This window comes from Anopheles coluzzii, chromosome 2, assembly GCF_943734685.1.
Source record: "Anopheles coluzzii chromosome 2, AcolN3, whole genome shotgun sequence".
NCBI lineage: Eukaryota > Metazoa > Arthropoda > Insecta > Diptera > Culicidae > Anopheles > Anopheles coluzzii.
The window spans coordinates 19,499,444-19,522,047 of NC_064670.1; the positions used below are offsets into that span (position 1 = coordinate 19,499,444).

At 47.5% G+C, this 22,604-nt stretch overlaps 1 protein-coding gene across 2 annotated transcripts in view; it reads right to left on the reverse strand.

Annotated features, from left to right (window-relative positions):
- LOC120948327 (hemicentin-1) overlaps positions 1–22,604 on the reverse strand; it is a 232,642-nt gene that overhangs the window by 205,775 nt on the left and 4,263 nt on the right. Inside the window, exon 2 of one of the 2 annotated variants that reach the window (XM_049607978.1) lies at positions 9,778–11,328. In XM_049607978.1, the coding sequence (XP_049463935.1) occupies positions 9,778–10,169 (392 nt within the window). In that variant the 5' untranslated portion in view covers positions 10,170–11,328. The remainder of the gene's footprint in view (positions 1–9,777; positions 11,329–22,604) is intronic. The other variant, XM_040364540.2, reaches the window with a different exon arrangement.

Below are 22,604 nucleotides of genomic sequence, written 5' to 3' on the forward strand. Positions count from 1 at the left end.
TGAATAAGTTCGAAAAATTTTCATTATAATGTTCCATTCTTTCGGATAGCTGTCTATATTTGATGTGCACATTGTACGGTCACTTCAAATTTGATTGCTCATTAAGAAATAGTTGTTCTTTGTCAACAAGTTATTTAAAATCTCGTTGTTGTTTATTGGCCAAAGCGAAAATTATAGAAATAATATTTTGAAGCAACCATTATTTTACCTTTTTTTATTTCGGATCTTTGCTTCAAATCTAACGATTCTGCCTTATAAAGATTTTGCCTTATACTGTACAGCGCTAATGTGCTCTGTTACGTTTACATTCCCCTTTGTTCCACCCAAATCACTTCTTTGTGAGCTCAGGTTTGGCCATCTCGGTCATCTCAAAAGAAACGGACGCATTCCTTTCAATCGTATGCTTTTGAGGGAAACGATACGCTCTACAGCGAACAAAAGGATTAGATTCCAATTGTGTTGAGCAGTCTAAAGTCTATTTTTGCCTCCAATGCTCGACCGCACTAGCTAGATCCCTCCCCACCTCTACGATATCCGTCCACCCAGACAACCGTAGAGGGGGAAGGGGGGGGGAGGGAGGGTAAAATGGTTTGGCACGTGTCAGCCAAACCGACCAGCCGAACGCTCAGCCCATTTCCAATAGAGCTGAATGGATGCGTAAAGCTTCGGGCCTCTTAAATTCAATCATAATAACGCTGCTTGAAGAACAATAGAACACACTCTCCACTCCCGCGCTGCCCTTATCTGCTTGGCTATCCGAGCGCACAATGACATCTGTCGAATTCGCATGCCGTCAATCAAGGGTTCGAAAGGGTTGTGTACCGGCCGATTGGGAAAGCCACAACCTATAATGCTAATTTTAATTAATTTCTCTTCAACTGTACACCTCGCTGGCAACCCGGAATAAAAGCTTTGTCTTCTTTTCAATCCATTTTATTCCATTTTTCTCTTCCCCAATCTTTGTTGCTTTTTGTGTGCCAGGCTAGGCAGTGAGTGAACGGAATGTGCTGGACAGATTTTTTGCCAGATCACCTCTAATTAAACTCCTATGCCTCCTGCCGCCGTAAGAGTGAGCCGATGAGCCGACCAGTGGCTTCACTCACCTCGATTGCCATTGCTGGGCTCGCATATGCTTTCTGGGTTTGATAGTTGAATAGCCAGACACGTGGAATGGCAGCAAAGTGCACCTGTCTAGCAAAGCAAAGCCTGTGACGTGGCCGCTTTACACATGAATAAAAAATCGTATCCAATCTCATCCGGCGAACGACCGTTTTGGACATGCTAACTGGTTCAATTCGGTTTTGAATGCAACTCTGCCAATGAGAAATCAAAGGAGAGAGAGAGAGAGAGTGAAAATTTAGAACATAGCATTGCAACTAAATGACAGCATACAAGCAGCACTTAATGTGTACCAGCGGCATTCAGTATTGGAACGAGCATCATTCTCAACCTGAGCGATAGACAAGCCATGAACCGACAAGGCAATCGAAAAAGAAACCCTACCCGTTTCACAAGTATCCAATTACATGGGCGCGTTTAGTTGTGCGTCTGTGTGTGTGTGTGTGTGTGTACAAGTAGTCAAGTCAAGCAATCAGACAACACACACCGCAAACCATTTGCAACTATTTTGCTGACCACTCTACCTTGGCCGCACATGTTGCCCGAAGCCATGGAAAAGACTGATTGGTGCCTTTTAACGATGGACGCCACGCCAAACTTTCCCAGGGCCGTATTACACCTCCCTGCAGTCTCGCGCGGGCCGGGGCTAACAGCTTTGCGACCCTCGGTCCCGCGCGTAAGTGGATTGTGCTCCACCGATGGTTGCACCTAATCCCCGGCTTACATGATGGGCCTAAGTAAATGGGGCTCTTTACTGTGCAAGCTGGTGGTGTTCGCTTTCCGTAATTGATTGATGGAGGCGCCCAGCACGCCGTAACACAACGAGGGATGGCACGCGCGCGCGCGCCTACTAGGTATGCTTCCAACAATGAAAAGAGACTTGCTACCTCGCCCACCAAACGCCACGGCGCCCTGTGTTTGCAACATAATCATAACACACTTTCAAAATTGATCTATTTATGAACCCCCATTTCCAAACGGTCGGGAAAACGGTCACTCTCTTATCGCCATCGCCGGGCGCTATTTGAATATTTTAGTACTTGCCCCGAAGGGCAACACGCCTGGCCCATCTGTCCGTGGTGATGGGTTTTCAAATAGCGGTGGCTACTTTTCAATAATCCATCGGAAAGATAAAAACATCATCCCGGTCTTACGGGCGAAAGTCCCGACGGGGAATGGTTTGAACAATAACAGCAAAAATACAGCTAATAAAATCATTCCTCCTTTACTATCAGCCATGCACACACAGACACAGTTTTCCCTTAGCTCAGCTAAATTGAGCAATTGGAAAGGGACACACACACGTATAAACGTCATTTTCAAATTCAACACAATCGAATGATGTGTGCACGCGTTTGTATCCCGATCACACACACCCACACACAGTGCGTAAAATCCTATCCGCTTCGTTTATATTGTTTTCCAATGGCTAACGCCATCGTGAAAAAAGGCCCTGCAAAACCCACTGTAAAACCACGCTTAGCGATACTCTCTAGCTCTAGCCGACGCTTTCAACGGCCCACAATTTCCCCCCTCAACATTATTGCAAAGCATCACCATCAGCATCATTTCAGCGTGAGAACGGCTGCTTTTTCCCCTTTTGGGTGCTCGGTTCGGCGTGCTGCGCTGATGGGTGCTGATATAAAGCTTGGGGTGCGCGCTCCGTCACGGAGCTGTTCGTCCGTCCCGGGAGCACTCACGGATGAGGTGGGATGAGGCGGTTGTGGTGCCTAGTTTTTTTTTATTTCCCCTTCGCTTTGCACATTTGATTTTATTTCCCGATCGTTAGATTTTATTTTATTTTTATAGGCCAAAGTGCGAATGAAATGTGTACTGCCGCACGCGTCCGCCACTAGGCCGCACACAACCTAGGCCCAGCGGAAGGGAGGGAATTGGTGTGAATTGTTCCAGGAAAAAAAAAGGAAAAACAAAAAGAAACATTTCATTTCAATGCGTCCCAAATCGGTCATTCGGTGCGATGTGAGATTGCCGAGTAGGGGGGAAGCATTCCCCGGCGCGGGATTTCGTCTTGTTTTACAATAAAACATAATTTACAGTTATTTTTTCCCTTAGTAAGGCTTTTTTTTAAACGAAAAAGTTGTTGGAAAATGTAAGATAAAGAGCAATCATGCTGGAGCCGTTTGTTGACTTTTTTTTATTTCCCAAAAACCTATTCCCTTCATTTATACCAACTAATAAAGGTAAAGCTAATAGTGCATCTACTCTGTTTCATTAAAACATACTCATAAGCGGTGGCCTCATTCGTGCCTGTCCACTAGCAAAGCTGAAAATCATTACCCACCCCCTTCCAAAATCAATAACCAACGCTTTTTCGCTCACACAAAAAGGCCAAACACAACAGACATAACCTTTTCACTTCTGCTCCCGCCACCGTTACTCGCTAATGAACCAGTGAAACATTTTAGCCAGCTGACGAACATTTTCAGCAGGCAGTTCCACCATTTCGAAGCCACCCGAAAAGCCATTTAAATTTCGTACGATACGTAGCTTTCCACCCATCTCGATCGATAGTGGCGTGCGCGAGCGGGAAACATTAACCGGAACCACCGATGGCTCACACTGTCACAGCAGCCAGCGACCGGCCTTGACGCATCATTCGGTCGATTTGGCAGAACAAAATTCGAATTCGTAGCGTATAAATCACCCCGGATCCGTTGTGACCCACCCTACCCGCTGCTCCACATTGCCGGAACCACACTAGCTCCATTTGTTTTTTTTCCCCCGTTGAAGAGAGCCGAACGGAGAAAAAAGCCGCTGTTCGCCCACCAGCGACGACAACCAGCATCGACCATTTTCAGTCGAATTCGCACAGGATGTAATTACTTCAAGACGATAAATATTTAGTATTCCTCTGCCCTGTGTTGGCGCGCGCGTGTGTGTGCGTGTAAGGGGCGCTACCCGATTCCTCGATCACTTCCGGGCCGAGGCGTGGGAAGCTAGTCGCCTATGGGGATGAAAGTGTACAAAACGAGCCGCTGTTGCCTATCTGTTTGAGTTTCTCATCAGCCAGCACCAACGGCGCGAAGATGGTGCCGAAAATGGGTGGCCTTCCCGCCCGCCTCCTGCGCCCCACGGTAGTGCAAATACAACGCACCAACGCGCCGCAACCGAGCCGGACGAAACAAAAGGCGAACACGTTTTCTTACATCCTGCAGCGGGCCTCCGCCGTTGTCTTTTGTGCGCTCTACTGCCACTGCCACGCAACATTAAATTATACAGTGAAACATGAGCGGCCCTCCCGTCAAGTGGGTGGGCTGGCTTTCCGATGGTGTGGGTTCTCTTTCACTCACTCTCTCTCTCTCTCTTTCTATCTGTCTACACACTGTGCTTCTCTCTACGGCAATGGCGCTTAAAGTTTCCCGCAGCAGCTTTTGCCTTCATTCAACGCAATGTATTGTTGAAAAGGCTGTAAGATGTGTTGATCAAACATAGAGTCACACACACATACCCACACACATGCACACACGTTATCAAGCATGATACAAACGGGAAGCACTCAGAGTGCCTCCAAGAAAAGCAACAACAACCAAATGATGCTACAAGGGTGAATATGGCACAGGTCCGTGGAAAAAGCTAACGCCGGTATAGTGAAAAGCCCGAACGCTCGGGAAAAGACGAGAGATGGTTGCGTTGTTTGCTTCCTTTCTAGTGTGCACGCCGTTCACCGTGTTCGGGCTCATCATGTCTTTTCGAGTGAACAGTTAACGCTTCAGCTCCAAGCTTCTACTGCCCCTTGTGTGTATGTATGTGTGTGTGTGTGTGTGTAAACAGGAAGGGATGGTACATGTTTGCTGGGTAAAATTTGTTGCGAAATAATTTTCCTAAACGAGCCAAATATTTACATTCGCCGCATGTTCATCTGCTGCTGACGCGCCGTAAAGTATGCAATGGCGCCGCGTACAGTTACAGCACCGCTTGCGAAGGGGAAAACGGTGGTTCCCTTTTCGCCAACGCTAAGCTGCATACATCTTGGGTGGGCTGTATTAAATGACCATCATCGTCCTTAGCTTGCGCTTCATTCTTTTACCTAAACCTCCTCCCATCAATCTCGCCCCAGCAACCAACCAACCGCGAATGCCCCGAAGAACACCGCCGAGCTCGAAACCTTTCAATAATGATATTAAATGCTTAAAACATTATCCTCACCCCGCTCCCGGGCACTTTTGTGACGACGACGACGTCGAGCACATTCATTATGGATCGTACCCTCTCAACATTTCTCCCTCCTCTTTGACCTTTTCCGGCCGTTCTTGCGTGTGCCATCGCATTGACACAAAGCCCCAGCGCTATCATCATTAATCGGGCTTCCCCCCCATGCGATCGGGATCGTTTGGTAGAGATAATGCGATGGGACCAACCGAAGCCAAACCAAACCCTCCCCTCGTGCATGCCATTTTCCAAACAATCAATCCACCGGCACTCGATTGATAGCAACCGATTGGCCGACGGGCGGCCGCGCGCTCATCCTATCGCATTCGCATTTATTCGCCAGCTCCGTGGGTCCGTGGCCGGAGTGTGTGGTCTCTTATCTTCCTGGTGAGAAACTAGCCTTTAATGGATTTACAGCCATTAGATCGATTTATGTCAACGTTTGTTTGCAACGTTCCGTTTTCGTCTTGAAATGATAATGGAGCATGCCCGTGCAGCTCACCCTGTAGCGCGCACCACTGCGTGTCGCACCCTAATAGTCCTAGAGCTAGAGTCGGTTTTGTCGGGCGTCTTGAAGTGGAGGGCAGGAAGTTCCAGAAGTGGAATCCATTCGCCGCGTCTCTTCATTTATTTTATTTACCGATGTCATCGCAATCGCCAAAAGCACTCGTGTGCTTTATATCTTCCGGTGCGGTCCTCGAAACCCACGACCCAGCTGCCACCGGTCGGTGGCTCCGGAGTAACTCTTCCAAACAATGCATCCCACCAAAGGGCGTGGGCCTCCTCCGCCGTCGCCACTGCCGATTGGCCTGCGATTCGAACGATGGGACCAGAAGAAACAGAAAATAGTTTGCTGCTTCTTTAGAATTTGCTGTGCAGTGCTGTGCTCTCCTGACGGACGTTGAGGTAAACCGAAGCGGCACACCGACACGATCAGTTTGCACCACCGCTGCTAGGGCATGTTGTAACCTCTATCGCTCAAATACAAACAAACACACACACACATACAAAAGCTCCACTCGTCCAAAACGGCTCAGTTCCCTGCTGGCCGTTTAACGGGAATCATCCTTCAACATATCCCGTAGCAGGGGGGAAGAGAAAAGACAACGAATTGCCCTTCGGTCCGTCTCGGGACGATACCATCATTCGTCCCGCAACCGGTTCTCGGTGGTCCGGTGGTGTGTCTTCCGCTTGATTTATGGCAAAAAGTTTACAGCTTCAGCCGTCCAAAGGGGGCATGGGGCGGTGCCGGGACGATGGTTGAAAGTTTTCAACTGTGGATAAGAAAATGGATTTGTCTCGTGGCAGTATCATGATTTTGCTGATTGCATTGCATTGTTGTGTGCCGATTGTGCTGCCGGTGCCGAGGCACAATGTGAGTGTTGTTGTTTTTTTTATTATTTGTGTGTGCCCGTGCGGTGACCACTTTCTGTGGCCGCTCGCGTTCAGATAAACGACACACAAAGGACACACCATCAGCACACCAATGGTGGTGGAGGGAGGAGGCCGAAAAAAAATATACGGCCAGATAGATGGATGGATGGAAAGTCCATTAGGAACTTTTCAATTGTTTAATGGGTGCAAAATTAGGCCCCCGCCTGCCTTCTGGGGATGGTTGCGCTGTATAGCAGCAGCAGCAGCAGCAGCAGTACGGAGGGAACACCACATCCCAAGCCCGTGTCCGTGGCCACCTTCCGCGTTTCGCCACATTTCGGCGAAAAGCTCACTGGAAATAGATAAATTGTTATTTATGGTAATTTAATGGCGTTTGATGTAAATCATTATGCTTCTGATTCAACGCAGCCCGAATTGTGGGAGGCGGCCATTTCGTTGCGATTGTACCAAACCAGCGCCAAACAACAACACGCCTGCCGTTGGTTTACGTTACCTCCTTCTCCACGTGGGAGCTGGTGCTTTAGAGTTAGAGCCGACAAAACATCTAATCTGGCACTAGGGATAGTAGGAGCTTCTTTTTTTGTTTTGTCTCTCCCTCGTAGCAGAACTTAACAACAGGCCCGAAAAGTCAAACCGGCACAAGTTGCTTTTGCGCCAAACTTCTAGCCGAGGCGTGTCTTTCTGCTTTCTCTCTCTTTGCTTGGGTATCGCGGTGTCATGTATAAATCATTTGCAGCAAACACGACTAGTATCGGAACTCGGAAACCCTTAGCCCGAGCTCCCCTCCCCTACACCAGTAAGGAGTGAGTGAAGGATGGCCCGGGAGAAAGTTAAGGCCGAGAAGATGTTTTTCTCGCTTCGAAAGTGCACATGTTCTTCTGGTTTGTTTCCACCTTTTCGTTCTGTAAAACCGTTCCGTTGCTGGGAGGAGAAGGTGTGTGTGTGTGAGTGTGCACGCGCGCCCCGGTACAAGATTTATGACTAAATAACCCTCCTACCGAAAACTAGCTATCATCCCCGGTCGGTTGGTTAGGTGAACATGAGGGGGAAAGGTTGGCATGGGGTTTGCACAATGATCCTCAGCCGCCTACCGTAGGTCGGTCACCGGAAGGTGCAAAGTTGGGAATTTGCTGATATGAAGGTTTGATTTTTGTTTGCTGACGGAGGGACTCCGGCTGATTTACAAGAGTCACAGGCAGCGTTTTACTCCCCCGCCGCTGCCCGGAACGGTATGATAATGTGAACTTGCAAACGAGCAGGCGAGCAATAAATAGTTTTCCAAGATCATAAAGCACAGATAATCACATCACAAGGGCCTAGGAGTTATGGCAGCACAATAAAGCGTGTGCTACTACTCTGGGGGGAAATTATGCCGGATGTTTCGTTTGGGGAAAGTTAAATTGGTCTCTTTTACAGTGTTGGCAGAATCGTTCAATTAGTGTGCTTTGTCTGGCTGCTTGAAAGTCTTCACAATACGGCTTGGAATTTGATATAATTTTTGCTAACGGTTTAGGATTTATGCTTGCTTATCCAGTTCAAATAAATATAATCAATATTTCTTATGTCAAGATCAGTGGTTCAAGACATAGTTCTGGTGGCCAAACTTCTCCAAATCAAAGAGCTATGAGAAAGAACACCATTAATTTGGTAGGTATTGGAATACAATTCGAGGTGATAAAGAAAGTTCATTTCGCCCTGTCTTTCAAAAAAACGCCGTAAAGTATGCAATATAGTTAGTATGCAACCGTAACTTGATAACTTGAAAAATGATACAAGGACGAATAAAGGAAAATGTTTAGCACGTAGTTGTTTGCCTATAAACGTGTCCTATCGTAATAACACTCTAATTGTACTATTCAAACTTTACCTTTTACAACCCTGTTGTACACCTTTCAAAAACATAGAGGTATCACACCTGAATTTTGCTATTTAAAATAGAATCCTATTTCTACTAGCAAAATACTATCCTATTGGACCATTCTGGGCATTTAAAAACATTTTAAAATGTTCTTCTTTTAGCACAAAACCACTGTATCTGATCTAGACCAAGGGTTTCAAAACTATTTTTTAGCCCGCATTGCTTTCGCAAATAATGTCATGTCGAGTGTCATTCTGTGAGCCCTTCAAAGCATTCGAATATTCGTTATACATGGAAATTATTGTTGTAAAATGTCAAATTTTAACAGCTGTCAATTATTGATGTTTTAGGTTCTTTTAAAAATAGTCAAAACACATTGACTATTTATTAACTTGCTGTGTAGTACAGTTTAAAAGCTCCCGAAACCCACAATTCACCCGAAGGCCACAGTTGGGAGATTCCTGATCCTAGACAATCCATAACTACCGCTGTCGGCAAATGATTCTCGAACCTATCTTGGCAAGATTGCCTTTGCATGAGGAACTCGAACAATACGTTGCTCTAGCACACGACGCGCAATGTTGTAAAGCCGTAAGAGTTGACGACTCGTAGGACTGACATTTCCGTGGCAGATCGTTTTGAAATAGCATACAACATTCTATACCTAATTTTCAGAAGCCTTGCAACAGCGCGAGAGGCATTGGATGAGCATAGGACTTCACACATATACAACAAAGTCCTGAACATCCAACGAAGCATAATGCATCTCCATTCCCTTCTTCCGGGAATAAACTGTATCTTCCTTGCTATTTCCGGAACTATCGCCTGGATCACGCGACGAGCGTTACCTCAATTGTTTCATTTATTAATGTCACATATCACGTAGAAACGTCAAGAGCATCCTCAAGTGTATGTGTGCTAGAGCGTATCTGTGATGTGTAATAAAGCCATTTGCCATCCATCGCTTAAAGCTGTACCACCAGGGTCACCATAGCACCAGGATTAAGATTCGCGGGCTCCGGAGGCACAACCACTCCCCGGGAGGCACTTGTCGAGCACGATCTCACAAAGTGACTACCCAACCGACAACGACAGCAACAGCTACAAAAAAGAACGACCAATAAAACCGACCAACAAACCTTGCCCCAGCTGCCCACACCAACTGCAACAAGGGTAGGCGAGAGCAGCCCGCAAAGAAAAAAACCCCACCCTGCCCCGAATGGAATGTTATTAACTTACCACGACTGGAGATGACCGCATCTGCCGTTGACACTAGCAGCCCGCTGATGACGACCAGGAGGATGAACATGTTGCGAAGGAAAATAAATCGTAGAAAGCAATTAACTACGCCTCGTTGACTTCGATGGCCGGCGACCGCCGTGATGATGCCACTGCCGCCGCTGCTGCTGCTGCTGCTGCTGCCATTGTCGCCGGCGCACTTTGCGGTAACGATGGCTCGGCGGCCATTGCGCTTCGCCATCTCGTTAGTGCCACCGTCGCCGTTGGTGTGGACGCTGTTTTTGCCACCACTGGCGGCCGATCTGGATCGTGCAGCCACCATCATTCCACTAATAGCTGTAGCCGGATGTGCTTGATGCCACCACCGGGCGGTGTTTAGTGCGCCCATCCCCTCGTCGTACCGTAATCGTCTTGATACAGGGGTGCTTTGGATCGCTTCCCTCTATCGGGTCTAATGGAAGGCAAGCACGAAGACTACTCCAAGTACTACACGGCCTACTACAGAATGCTGTCAGCACAAAAAGATGCTCTATTGATCAACGAGTCCGCAACCGTCAATAGCCTTGCACTTTCAAAGGAGCCGTACTACTTGGCTAAACGATTATCAACACTTACTCAAGAGACCGGCGTCACACTGGCAGCTCTCAATTTCACAACTTGCTGTGCGGAAATAATCAAACCTCTCACCAACACCACCATCCACACGTTTTTACTTCACACACTCGTCTAGTTATCGACGCGCATCGACATTGAAAAAGGGCCACGGCACACATACGCAGCTACACCACACACGCAAACACACACACACTGCGTTAGATCGCGTCACTGTATTTTCACTCAATCTTCCGGAGAGCCTTTTTTCTTCCGTTTTCGTCAACCTGCACACAGGCGCTTCATTTTATGACTTCCTAATGAATCGACCGGACGACGCACGCACTGGAACGGGCTTCTTACCTTCGGCACGCGGGCAACGGACACACCACTACTGGCACGGCTGTGCTGCTGCTGCTGCTGCTGTTGCTACTACTACCGCGCAAATTACCATCCGCCGGCATCATCAGCATCATCGCCAGCTGTGCACACTACCACCACCACCACCACTGCGTGTGTACGAAGGGGAGCTTCGCGTTATCAATTAAAAGCTCGCACTTTCTCTCTCTCTCTCTCTATCACGCGCGTTTGATTATTTACCCACCGTAAGCAACACGCACACTACGAGCCGTCCATCAGCCGCTGACCACTTTGTTTTCGGATGATCCGGTCCGGAGGAAAGGACTGGATAATTAAAATGCAATTATCAGCTACAGGTTTTTGTGCCAGCTCGGTTTTTTTGCTGTTGCTCTCTCGCCCACTCGTTCGGAGCTTTTGTTTTTTTTTTCACGTGTCCCTATTCACGAAGGCGCGCACGCAGCGGAAAGGGCCCCTCAGGGCGAATGCTCAATACTATGATCAACACCTTAGGTGGAGGGGTGCAAGAGGGTTTTCTCCACTTTTTAACGCTTGGCCTTATTGCATGCTACGATTTTTAACCGTGGTGCAGCTGGATTCTGTGAAGCAAAAGAATCAACAAAGAAATCAACAGTTTGTCTTGATAATTTAATCCGGAAATGGGTAGAAAAAGCACTCTAGAAAACAGAACACCAAGACAAAAGAACAAGTTGGTTTTGGAGAAAATTCATTTAATGCTACAAAACGCGTTCGCGTCAAACAAATGTGAAATCCCATTACATATCCGCTTGGCGAGAAATCTTGTTTGCACAAGCAGCAAATGTAACACACGCGTCTTATGGAGCAGGGAGCATGTAAGGTCGCACCAAATGCGGCGTCAACGGGCGACCGGCAGTTCACTTTAGTTCACTTCCTGCAAATCAACCAAACGAACCGTACATTTCGGTGCGAATGAAATTCATTAACAGTTTTTAGTTTATTTCGTCCTTGCCTTTCACTCCCTTCCCCCTTTCCCGCTCGCTAACGTATTTGTTTTATCAAATTGCGAAACTATTCCGCTCGTTATCATGCTGCTTCCCCCGTCGGTGTGCCCCATGCATCCCCCACCAAAATATACCAAGCCCACCCATTGCATCCTACGCGCGGCGGAATGTATACTGCATACTTACAGCGTGACGCATTTCGGGGGGAAAATTAGGAAGGGGCACCGTTTTTCGAGGAAAATGAAATGCTAAGCTTTCGCTGTTTGCTCCCACCTCTGGCTCTGCCTCTTCCTTCTCTACCGACAGGCAAGCAGGCAAGTAAATTCATTTGTTGCCACTTTTTAATTAATGAATTTTGCTGACGACGGCCCTACCGTTGGAATGTGGGATCCCTTCTCCCAGGGGCGGAATGTTGCCAGGGCGCGGCACAACGCCGAAATGAGCAGCTTCGTGTACTCGCTGAGAGGAGCCGGGTTGTTTCGGTTCGCTAATCCGTGCTGCGATCTTATCAGTTGACGCTTTCTTCGTTGCTATGTCTTCGTCCCTTTCCCGCTCCTACCGCACTCAAAATTCCAAGACACCGTGCCATTGTTTGCGTACGGTTTTGGGACACGCTTTTTCGCCCAGTGCTTCGTGCCGGTTTTGTTCTTCGCTGCGCAGCTAGCGATGCATCGTACCGAGTGTCGAGTGTCTTATGCACGTTGTGCTAATTTGCATACATATGCATTCCGACAGGCTACACTTATGATTCAATCTCGTACGCGCTGCGAGAGTGCTGGCGGTGGGGTGAAATTTCAGCACATCCACCCATTTTTTGAGGTAGTGTGCGCCTGGCTGCGTATAAGCTTAATTTTGCTGCACTCGTTCAAGGAAGGCAAAGAAAACAACACAATGATACATAGATGTGTGTGTGTGTGTGTGTGTGTTTGTGTATATGAGCACAATCAAACTTCGTGGACAACCACGGGACGGGGCCGGAGGACGGTAGCGCCGGATTTTGCGAAATAGTTGCATCCAGCCGACAATGGTGATGCTTTATCGGCAGCTTTCCCATTGCCAAGTGAAAGAAGCCGTTGCAGCATGCAGCCGAGCGTTAGTTTAATTTCCTCGCGCTCATATCTTCATCAACGCCCGCCGTATGCACATCTTGCACCGGAATTACCAGGTGCACGGCTGTGCAGGTGACAAAAAATGTTAATACATTCATGAGCGAACTGGCGCGTTCCGGGGGATACGGCGCTATTCCGGGATGGTAGACACAAAACAGTGGTGGTAGTAAGTTTAAGGGTAGCTTTAATTATTTTAATTGTTTTTTATCTGTTCATATTTCCTTTCGAGTGAAATTTTCGCAAAAGAAACAGCAATTTTGATTGAGCTAAACCACGAGACGTTTACAAATATTTTCGATTTAAAACAATAAAAAATCATCTAAATCATATTAGACCAGAAACGAAGCAATAAACTTGCTTCCTTAATATAAAGAAAAAAAGTAGAAATTATTTTAAAAAGCCAAGCTTATTAAGGAAATAACAACGAATATTCAGACGTAATATGCTAAAGAATTTAAGAATTGTAATTTGTAATTTGAACGACAAAACATGTGCATAAAATAACTTTTAAAAACTATGAGACTTTTAAAGAATTAAGATTCTGGCTAATCTGGGTTTTGCAAGAGATAAACTACATTAATAATATTTATTTAACTTACATTAATGCAAAAGAAACGCTTTGAATCATTTTTTTAATGTAATTGAACAGTGCCAGCCATCGTGTGAATCAAGAAATTGTTGATTTATTTAAAAAAAATTATATTATTCTAACCAAATTATTCACAAACTCCTTCACTTTTGAGTTAAACATCATTTTTATCAAAAGATGCAACACATAATTGCCAGTGATATTAAACTTATTCTCAGCAGTGTGAATAGTCCAAGATGCTCGTATGAAATTGCTCATTCCGTTTTGTATAAAACGCTTTGCTCCTGCCCGGTTCTCTCATTTCCCAGTCTATACCGAAGTAAAGTGAGGTGTAAGACAGGAACAAGATCCTGCTTGATGTCTCTGTTGCACTGGAAGAATCCCAAAGTTTGCAGTCCAAAAAACAACATCGTCAACATCGCTCGAAGAAAAAGCGGATCCCCAAAATGAAGAAAGGTAAGACTTCATAATACCCGCGCTAATGAATTTTATGTGCCGGTTGCTGCCGGTGCTGCTCCTGCTTCTAAGCTTTCAAATCGTTTTAAATACGAGTGAAACATAATCAAACCCCCCCCATGAGTGGCGTTGAGCGCACTTGCTTTCGCTGGGCCGGTGAGGCCTCCGAACGCCCCAGACAAGTGGCATAATTTGTTCGAGTTTAATGAAAATAAATTCCCTGCTCGAACGATGAATAATAAGACATCCCGGGCCGACTGAATCGGGGGCAGTCTGAGCCGTACTGCAAAACGCTCGAAACTGATATCTGCTGCCAGCGACAATGTGAAAACGGTTTAAGCGCAAACGCCACGCAACCGGGAAGATGGTTTCGCAAATGAGGCTACTACACCAAATGACGCACAAAACGGGCCGGTCGGCCGTTCGCTTTGAACTGCTGCTTTGATATATTTTCCCCCTCTTTTTGGAGGCGAGTTTTGCTCACGTCTTATTAAAACTGTAGCCCCAGCCGCATTAGCATGCACCTTCGTTCGCCCTATCATCGCTGCAGATCAAACTAATTGGAGACGGGTTTGACGGAAAGCAGAAAGGTGCAAGTGCCCCGCGTGCCGCTCTTGCAGCTCATTGGCTTCCACCCCGGTTTGCCGGAGACCCTTCGAGCTGCAATTGAGTTCGGGCTCGGCAGTGCTGCAGATGCAACAATTCGCTTTTGCAAAACCAATCCTGCTGATCAGTGCCGGGAAAAACAGGATCTCATCAGCAGGTGCTTTTCCAGCCGATGAAAAGAACCTCAGCCATCCTCAGTGTTGGGGTTTTTCATGCTCCTATCTTCAAACGGCGCAATGGAACAGCAATCCTATTAGACGACTGCTAAAGACTGGACTGGGCTGGCTTGGGAGATGCACCACACTCCGGAGGTTCCGGTGGTTCGTAAGATCGATCAAAAGCAATTTAAATGCACTCGATGGTGGTGCAGGATTTGCTGCACTGCCCGTCCGAACACCGCAGTCTGTTTCCCCGTTGTTTCTACCATCAATACGCGCCGGCAAATCTTACTCCGAGAACGATTAATCGAAAACTTGGAAGCTCGATAGCAACGGTACTAGCTCTGTTGGTCGTAAGGACACGGCAGTACACCAGTCATTCGGGCGTTCATTCGGGCGTTCTTTACGTCCAAGGGGAACTATGTTCCAACCTTCATTGACGCGTCCATTGTTATAGTGGCGGGGGAGGTTTTTTTTCTTCTCTCCGTTCGATGTCCTCGACGCGTTCAGACGATCGACAGTCACGGTCACAGGATTTCCGGTTTCGACCGGGCGGAGGTGAAACGTAAACCCCGAAAAAAAAAGAAAACGAAGGAATAAAACCACTTGCCCATGGGGTAAAAATTTATCGGTCATTTCACGATCAATGGAGAAAATGCCTCTTTACTTTTTTCCCTCCTTTCCTTTCTCCTTCGGGAGGTAGTTCTATTGGTAGGTTCTTTTCTTCGACACAAAAAACCGCCCCAAAGAACCCGCTCTCACTCTTGCTCTCTTTTCCAACATTTTTTTGTTCCACTCTACAACGGAAAAGGAACACACACACACACAATAGTGGGGCTAGTGGGCTTTCCACCTTTCATGGTACGGCTTAGGTTGGCCACCGGGCGGGCGGTTTATTTTCCATTAACCAGAGATTGCCTTTTCGTGCTCCGTACTTTCGAGCCAACCCGTGGCGTTAGGGGGAAAAATGAGCCGAGGGAAGGGGCGATGGGCAGAGCAAAATCCAAACCCAACCTTGCCACACAGCGAAAGGAAAGCCTGTTTTGGAGGAAGAAAAAGGCGTTCCCTTCCTCCCTCTGTAACCGTCGCTGACCATAGCGACCAAGGGCGGGGAAACGGTTTCGGGCTTCCGGTTTCGTGTGCGGACACCGGTTGACTAGGTTGCGTCAGCAGCTTGGCAAAGGGCAACACTGCTCCACTGCTCCAATCCATCGTGCACGTGTTGTTGTGTACGGGGAGTGGAGAGGAAAGGGCAGGAAAGGAGCAGGGTGCGGAAGCAAAGCGGAAATATAAACATAAAATTTTATTATAATACAACTGTGATTCAGATTAGGTTTCGCTTTGACGACGTCGATTCGAGCGTCGTTCTTCACCTTTTGCTACCGGCCACTCATGCCACCTGCCACCTTTCTGTCTTGCCTGGTTTTGGACTCCAACCTGCGTGAGTTTTCTTCAGGAATCAAACAACTTCATCAAACAAGCGCGGCGCCAGCATGTGTTCGCTGAGTTTTGTTCAGTGTGTGTGTGCGGCTGAATGTATGTGTTTAAGTTGCAGCACGCGAATAATAAGGCCTGGCAGGGGAGTCGGGCAGGCAAGTTTCGATTTTCCAGCGCAGCATTTCTCCGAAAGCAGATTTTATATGATACGTTACAACTCATAAGCAATCGGAAGGTGTTTTTCCACGGAACGAACGAATCGAACCGCGTCGGCTGTTGCGGGAATGGGAGGATTTAGGAATGGTTGTTTTTTTGTTTTGTTTTTTGTTTTGTTTTCGGAAACGTACAGCAGCATTTTCCAGCAGTTGTTGAGTTTACACCCCCCCCCCCCCCCCCCCCGCAACAAAACCACATTGATTGATCGCTTATAGCTGTGAGGCTTTATTTGGTGGCGCTTCTTACTGATGAATCTGGGTGTGGCAGACGAGTGTGTGAATCGTACAACAGGTGCTATAAGTCCTTTTTTAATTATAAATCCGGTTTTTTATACAAGTGTATCATATAACAGGATAACCGAGGAAATTGTGTGAAAACTTGTCGAAAATACTCGGTAAAATCATCGTCTAAATCTAATGATAGACCATTGTATCCTACGTACTTCTATGCTACGTAATTAAAACCAATTTTATCAAAATGTATATTCTAATAATAATTGTTTATTCTAACCAAAAAATCTTAAGGGATATTTATATATTGCTTTATATGTTACGAGATCTCATCAAAACACCAATTAAACAACGTTCATTTTCACTCGACCATTCAGACCACTCTCATATGATCTGTAAGAACTTTGCTAGTTATTTTAAAGCTGTTCTATACTGCTTTCACTTTCATCGTGTTTTTTTTTCTCATAATTTTCGCCAGACAGTATGCTTCTGAACGTAACCATTTTCTTCACTTTTCCCCGTCTGCTGATAAGCTTCAGCGCCCGAGGCCAGAGCGCCACAAGTTTCCCCAACGCCCGGCGCTATAAAATCGCGAATATGCTTCCACACACACACATATACAATCTTGTGTGCACATCGGGCATTAACTTTCATTTCGATACCTGCCTTCCTCCTTGTTTTCCTCCCATTTTGGCGTCTATTTTCCGCCGTCGAACGTCGCTGAAGCACACCTCAGAAAACGAGCGAAGGAACGGAAGGCCCCGGTCCATCGTAGCAGTGCTCATTTTTATTTACGAATCTTAATTAAAATCGTAAACATTCCATCACATTATACGCGCACAGGCACACACACACACACACACACACACACCCAGCATAAGCTCGCACAGGAAAACCCATCCTAATCTGGCACGGCTCCGGGCGAAGCCCTCGAGGGGCGCGTCAGTTTCGACGTTTGCCGGTGCGTTTGCCGCCCGCAATCTTCGCACGGGAAAAACCGCACTACGCCGGGAATCGGGCGCGCGTTCGCGTGCGCTTTTACGATGACGATCTATTTTACACACACACGCGCGCGCGCGCAGGTGCTAGAGATTCGTTATGGTTGGTGCTGTCGTTAAAAGTGGAAAGCACGGCGAGGGAGCTGCGAGGGCCAGCCAACCGTCTGGGTTTGTAGGATGTCATAAAAGGAAAAGTTTTCCCCCGTCGCTCGGTCGAAAAAACCAAAAATCATAACCATTACGGTGTGTCATTCTGCCGGGTCCAATCTTTCGATCTTCCACGAAGGTGGTGTTCCCATCGTTTTGCTAAAACGAGAAATATTAAAAGCGACAAAGCCAAGCCACAGCTCGTCGCCCGGCCCGGCTGGCAAACGGTGGTACCATATTTGTTTTAAGAGGTTCAATAGGGGGAAGCAGGTTTTTCTTCTTCTTCTTCTGCATCATCTAACTCAACCATCCTAATCACAGCGAACGCGTCCCCATGGGGACACAGGGGACAGGGTTGAGCAAGACTGCAATTCACTAACCGTAATTAACTCGAACTCGAACAAAAACGGTCCCCTCTCTGCTCAATGACGCGTGGTAAAAGCCACGCGATTCGATTTAATCGACGAAGTTGCCGACGAAAAATATCAACAAAACCGTCCACGGCTTGTCGTTCCAGCAGCAGCAGCAGCAGCAGCATCCCTTCAGCTTTTCCCGTATTCCACTTCGGGGCCCATGAGGAATAAGCCCGCCACCGGGGTCAAGTCAGGCGGGAAAATTTAATTGATGACCTTATCGTACTCCGGCGCTACGAGGCATCCCGTAAGCGAACCCATGGCCTATATCGAAAACCGTACGGCAACGGCAACAACAAAAAACCCAAAAGATGGCGCACTTAATTCTTCCTAGACCGTGAAATCATTGGCTCCCGTTTGCGCCTGCAACGGGCGGAGTGAAAAAAAAAATATATGAACGGCAATGGCTCAAGGGAGTCCAAGCGAACGGACCATCCGGATCCGTGTCTAATTAACGATCAGCGCGGTCTTCGTTGATGCGTTCGAGGTTTTGCCTTCATTTTTTTACTGCAGCGGACAGCGATTTTTTTCTCCTCTCTGCCTATTTGACCTACCGTGTGCCCAGTTTGTATGTGTGTGTGTGTGCTGATGCTGTTGTATCACCTTCTATCTGCTAATCGATTTCATCGAGCCCTCAGGACCTTTCCCCGCTTGATGCTTGATAACGATCAGCCGCGTTTTGGTTGGTGCGCTCTTTTTTCTTTGCAAAAGGTCGCTAAAGCAACATGCATCATCGAAAACCCAATAGACCTTGAGTCTGTTCTGTTTTAGAACAACAACAAAAAAAGGGTTAAATTTGAAGCAGGGCATCAAAGTTCGCCAAACAACGCCAGGAAAAAAAGAAGGACAATCGATGGAGGGGCGTTTCCCCAACGATCGGTTGGTAAAAGGTAAATTTAACCCTTGCGCGCGGGTCCTGTCCTCATAATTAAATCGTTATTATTAATTACACCCTTACACCTTGAGCGAGTGAACCGTAAAGTTCCGAGTTCGGTACCTATTCCCAGGCTCTAGTTTGGAAGAAACAAAAAATCTTGAACAGCAACGTACTTCTTTGTCTATTTTTGGAAGTTACAACGTTTGCCCGACGACTTCCTCTGCTTAACGGCGGTGAAACCCGTGACGATGGAATGGTTGCTTCACTACTCACTCACAATCACCAGCCAGGGTGGAAAGGTTGAACATGTTTTCCGTGGAGTGGCCGCAGTTTGGTTTGGTGCGTTTGCTTTTGCTGAAGGTGCTGAAAGCACAGCCAACCAGCGGAAGCAACTAATAGAGAGAGAGACTAAACTTCCACTGCAAAACGGGCTCGGAAAAATGCCGTATCGTCGCCCAACATTGTCGCCAGCAACACTACCCACTCCGGGGAAGGGTCCGGGAGCCGCCACCCAACGTGTAATCGATACGCGTCCCTTTCGGCCCCACCATCGGCAACCCACTTTGCGTACGAGCACCGACAGAACGCGCCAGCACGTATAGGCGTTTGCCAAAAACGGTACGTGCGTGCGTATGTTTGTGTGTCACCTTGTGTACTTGTAGCCGTCCAGCATTTTCACAGCGAGATGGGGAATGAGGTTCGACAAATTGATTTATAAAAGACTTTTAATTAAAATTCTTCTCCCCCCCCCCCCCCGACACGACCAACCGACCGACCGACAGGCTCCTGTGCACCTGTGCTGTTGGAAATGGCAGGTTTCGTCAATCTTGCCCTTTGCTGCACGCTACGTTTGACAGTTGGCAACACTGGTCAACAGCAAACACACACACACAAACACACACACACACACACACACACACACACACACACCACGTCAGAGTGGGAGACTCCGGTTCCGGTGGCTGAACTTTCGATGTGGTAGTAAAATTGGTAAATATTAGCCAAAAACCGGGTTTTCGGACCTTCCTAGCAACGGAGATGCCGAGTCGCCCGACCGTTGCTCGAGGTGCTGGAGAGGGTGGGTAAAAATGTATACATCACTCAGCACAGCCAGACCGTTTGAGTGCAAACAGAGCACAAACAGAAGGGGAAAGGCATAATTTCCCCCCCCCCCCCCCCCCCAACAGCTAGTAGGCGGGAACGGCCGTGGGCGAACACGATCGAGGGTTAGAAGCCGCAAACGTTTCACTTGCGAACTAAATTGAGTTATTTGCTTTCTAATTTCATTATGTTCCGTTGCCACGCGGTGGCACTGGTCAGGGAGGGGGCAGGAATGGAATCAAAGTTCACTTTTTAATTTAACCAACACCGGCGTCACGGGCGGAACAGAAGCGGAGTGGAAGAACAGCGGGGTCAAGTACCGGCAGGGACACTTTACACAAGGGTGTTTTTATTTCGTTTCCCCCCCGCGCTAGAAGTAACAGGACCACGAAAGCTGTGGCAACACAATACAGCTCCTTCTCTCTCTCTCTCTCTCTCTCTCTCTCTCTCTCTCTCTCTCTTTCTCTCTCTCTTTATCTCTCACTCTCTCTCTACATCCGCTTTGTCTTTGGTGTAACCGGAAAACAGTATTGCTGTTTGAAAAACATTGCTTTTGGGAAATGTTCTCCGCCCAAGATCAACAAAGACGCTAACGAATCGGCACGCATCTTTGCTGCCAAAATGTTGCTGAAAGGGCTTGCCCTCTTTTGCATCAAAAAGAAAACCCAAACCACAACGAAACCTAAAATCCCTAATCGCAAGCACAAAGCGCGAAGGCAAACAAACCAAAGCGACTGCTTACGCTCACGTTTTACGGCGGGATCGCCAAAGATTGCAAAGATTCCTCTTCGATGAGATTGTATGCCTTTGCTTCATGTTTAAAAAAAATTGAAATAAAATAACACAGGTCGTGTGTGATAAGATGCGAACGAAAAAAAGAGGGAAAAAACGGCGACTTCCGGCACAATTCAAATCATGAACGCGTGGTTCTTCACTGCTGTCGAGTTGTAGAAGAGGGGGCAAAAGTATGCGCCTGGTGGATTTTAACTCTTCTCTCTTTCTCCCTTTCCACAATCACACACACATGCCAACCCACCGCCCTGCTGGTGTACAAACAGTGGTAAAAATAAGTCAGCTCGCTACAGCATCAAATGTAGCGCAAAAAAAAAGGCAAAGGAAACACGCTCCCACCCCTTAAACAAACTCGAATGCGCGAATCGAACCCCGTTCGTTTCATTCAATTTTTCCTCGAGTGGGGGGAGGGGGTCTTTGCACACAAGTGTACACACGGCAAGATGGAAAAAAAACCAGCAGGACCGGATGTGGCAGAACGGTAGAAGAAGCAGAAAAAAAGAGAAAGGGAGAGAGCAAGAAAAATTAATTAAACTCCGGCAGCACCCCGGAATCCTTCCGGGCGCGAATCTCGCCCGGCGCGAAGGTCGATCTGCATACAGCAACTATTTTGATTTGCTTCTTCTCCAGCGCAAACTGTTTTTCTTTGCAAAGCAGAAAGAGAAAAGGGATGCGATAGAGAGAGAGAGAGAGAGAGAGAGAGAGAGAGAGAGAGAGAGAGAGACTCATAGAGTGAGTGGATTTTCCGCGGCCCTCAGCTGGTGGCGTACCTGAAGCCCGAAGGCAATACGCGCGCCAAACCCGATAGAGTTGGGCTTTGGTTTAATTACTTATCTGCTACATTGGAATAGTGGGCAGTGTGGGGAGAGCAGATCCAAAAACCCAGCCTGCACCGGGCGCAAACATTTACCCTAGCAAATCCCTTACCTCCCTATCTATTTCGCCCCACTAGCCCCATCGCTACCAAACACTTAAGCGAATGAGACACAGGGGCATAGAAATGGGCCAACGGAAACAGCAACAGAAAAAAGCAGACCGCGTGGCGTGCTCGTGCCGGAGCGGAAGTGGTCCCCGATGCACGGCAGCCCACGGAGACGGCGAACGACCCTCCCCTCCCTCCCGATAGCGGAAGAACAACAAGACCGTCTCGAAATTAAATGATAATCAAACAAACGAGCGAACGACTGGGCGAAAAAATAACATCCTTGTCTTTCGAGGAGGTTTTTCCTTTCCGACCAGGTCCGCCAGCTTTACATTGGGAGAGCGCGCGCGTTTGGAGTGTCGGTGGATGTCCGGTTTGGTAAACATGCCATTTTTTCCACCCGTCTTCCATGCTTCTCCGGAGAGTGGTTTGACAAACGCAAATTCGTTCCGTGACATTCTGCGTGCAGTGCGTCTTCTTCGCACGACACAGACAGACCGTACAGACCTTCTCCCCCCTTAGAGTCCACTTTGTAATATTGCGCTGTGTGGGCTCCCTTGCCGCTTGCGTCCGCGGCTCGGGACACTCCGAGCGCCACCATTATATTTCATTTGCAGAGCGAAGTATCGTTCGCGTTCCGTCTACGGCCAAGACAAACAGTTCCGGGAAATTATTAAGAGTTCGGCTACCTTTACCCGTGGCCCGGGATAGACTGTCCACGCCACTCGCGGCAAAAGAAGCTGCCACGTGCCGTGCTCCTTCAGGCGGGTTGGAAATGTGGTTTGCAGCAGCAATTGGGAAAACTGGGTTCAAAAATAACCTCTAATAAGCGAGACAGAAA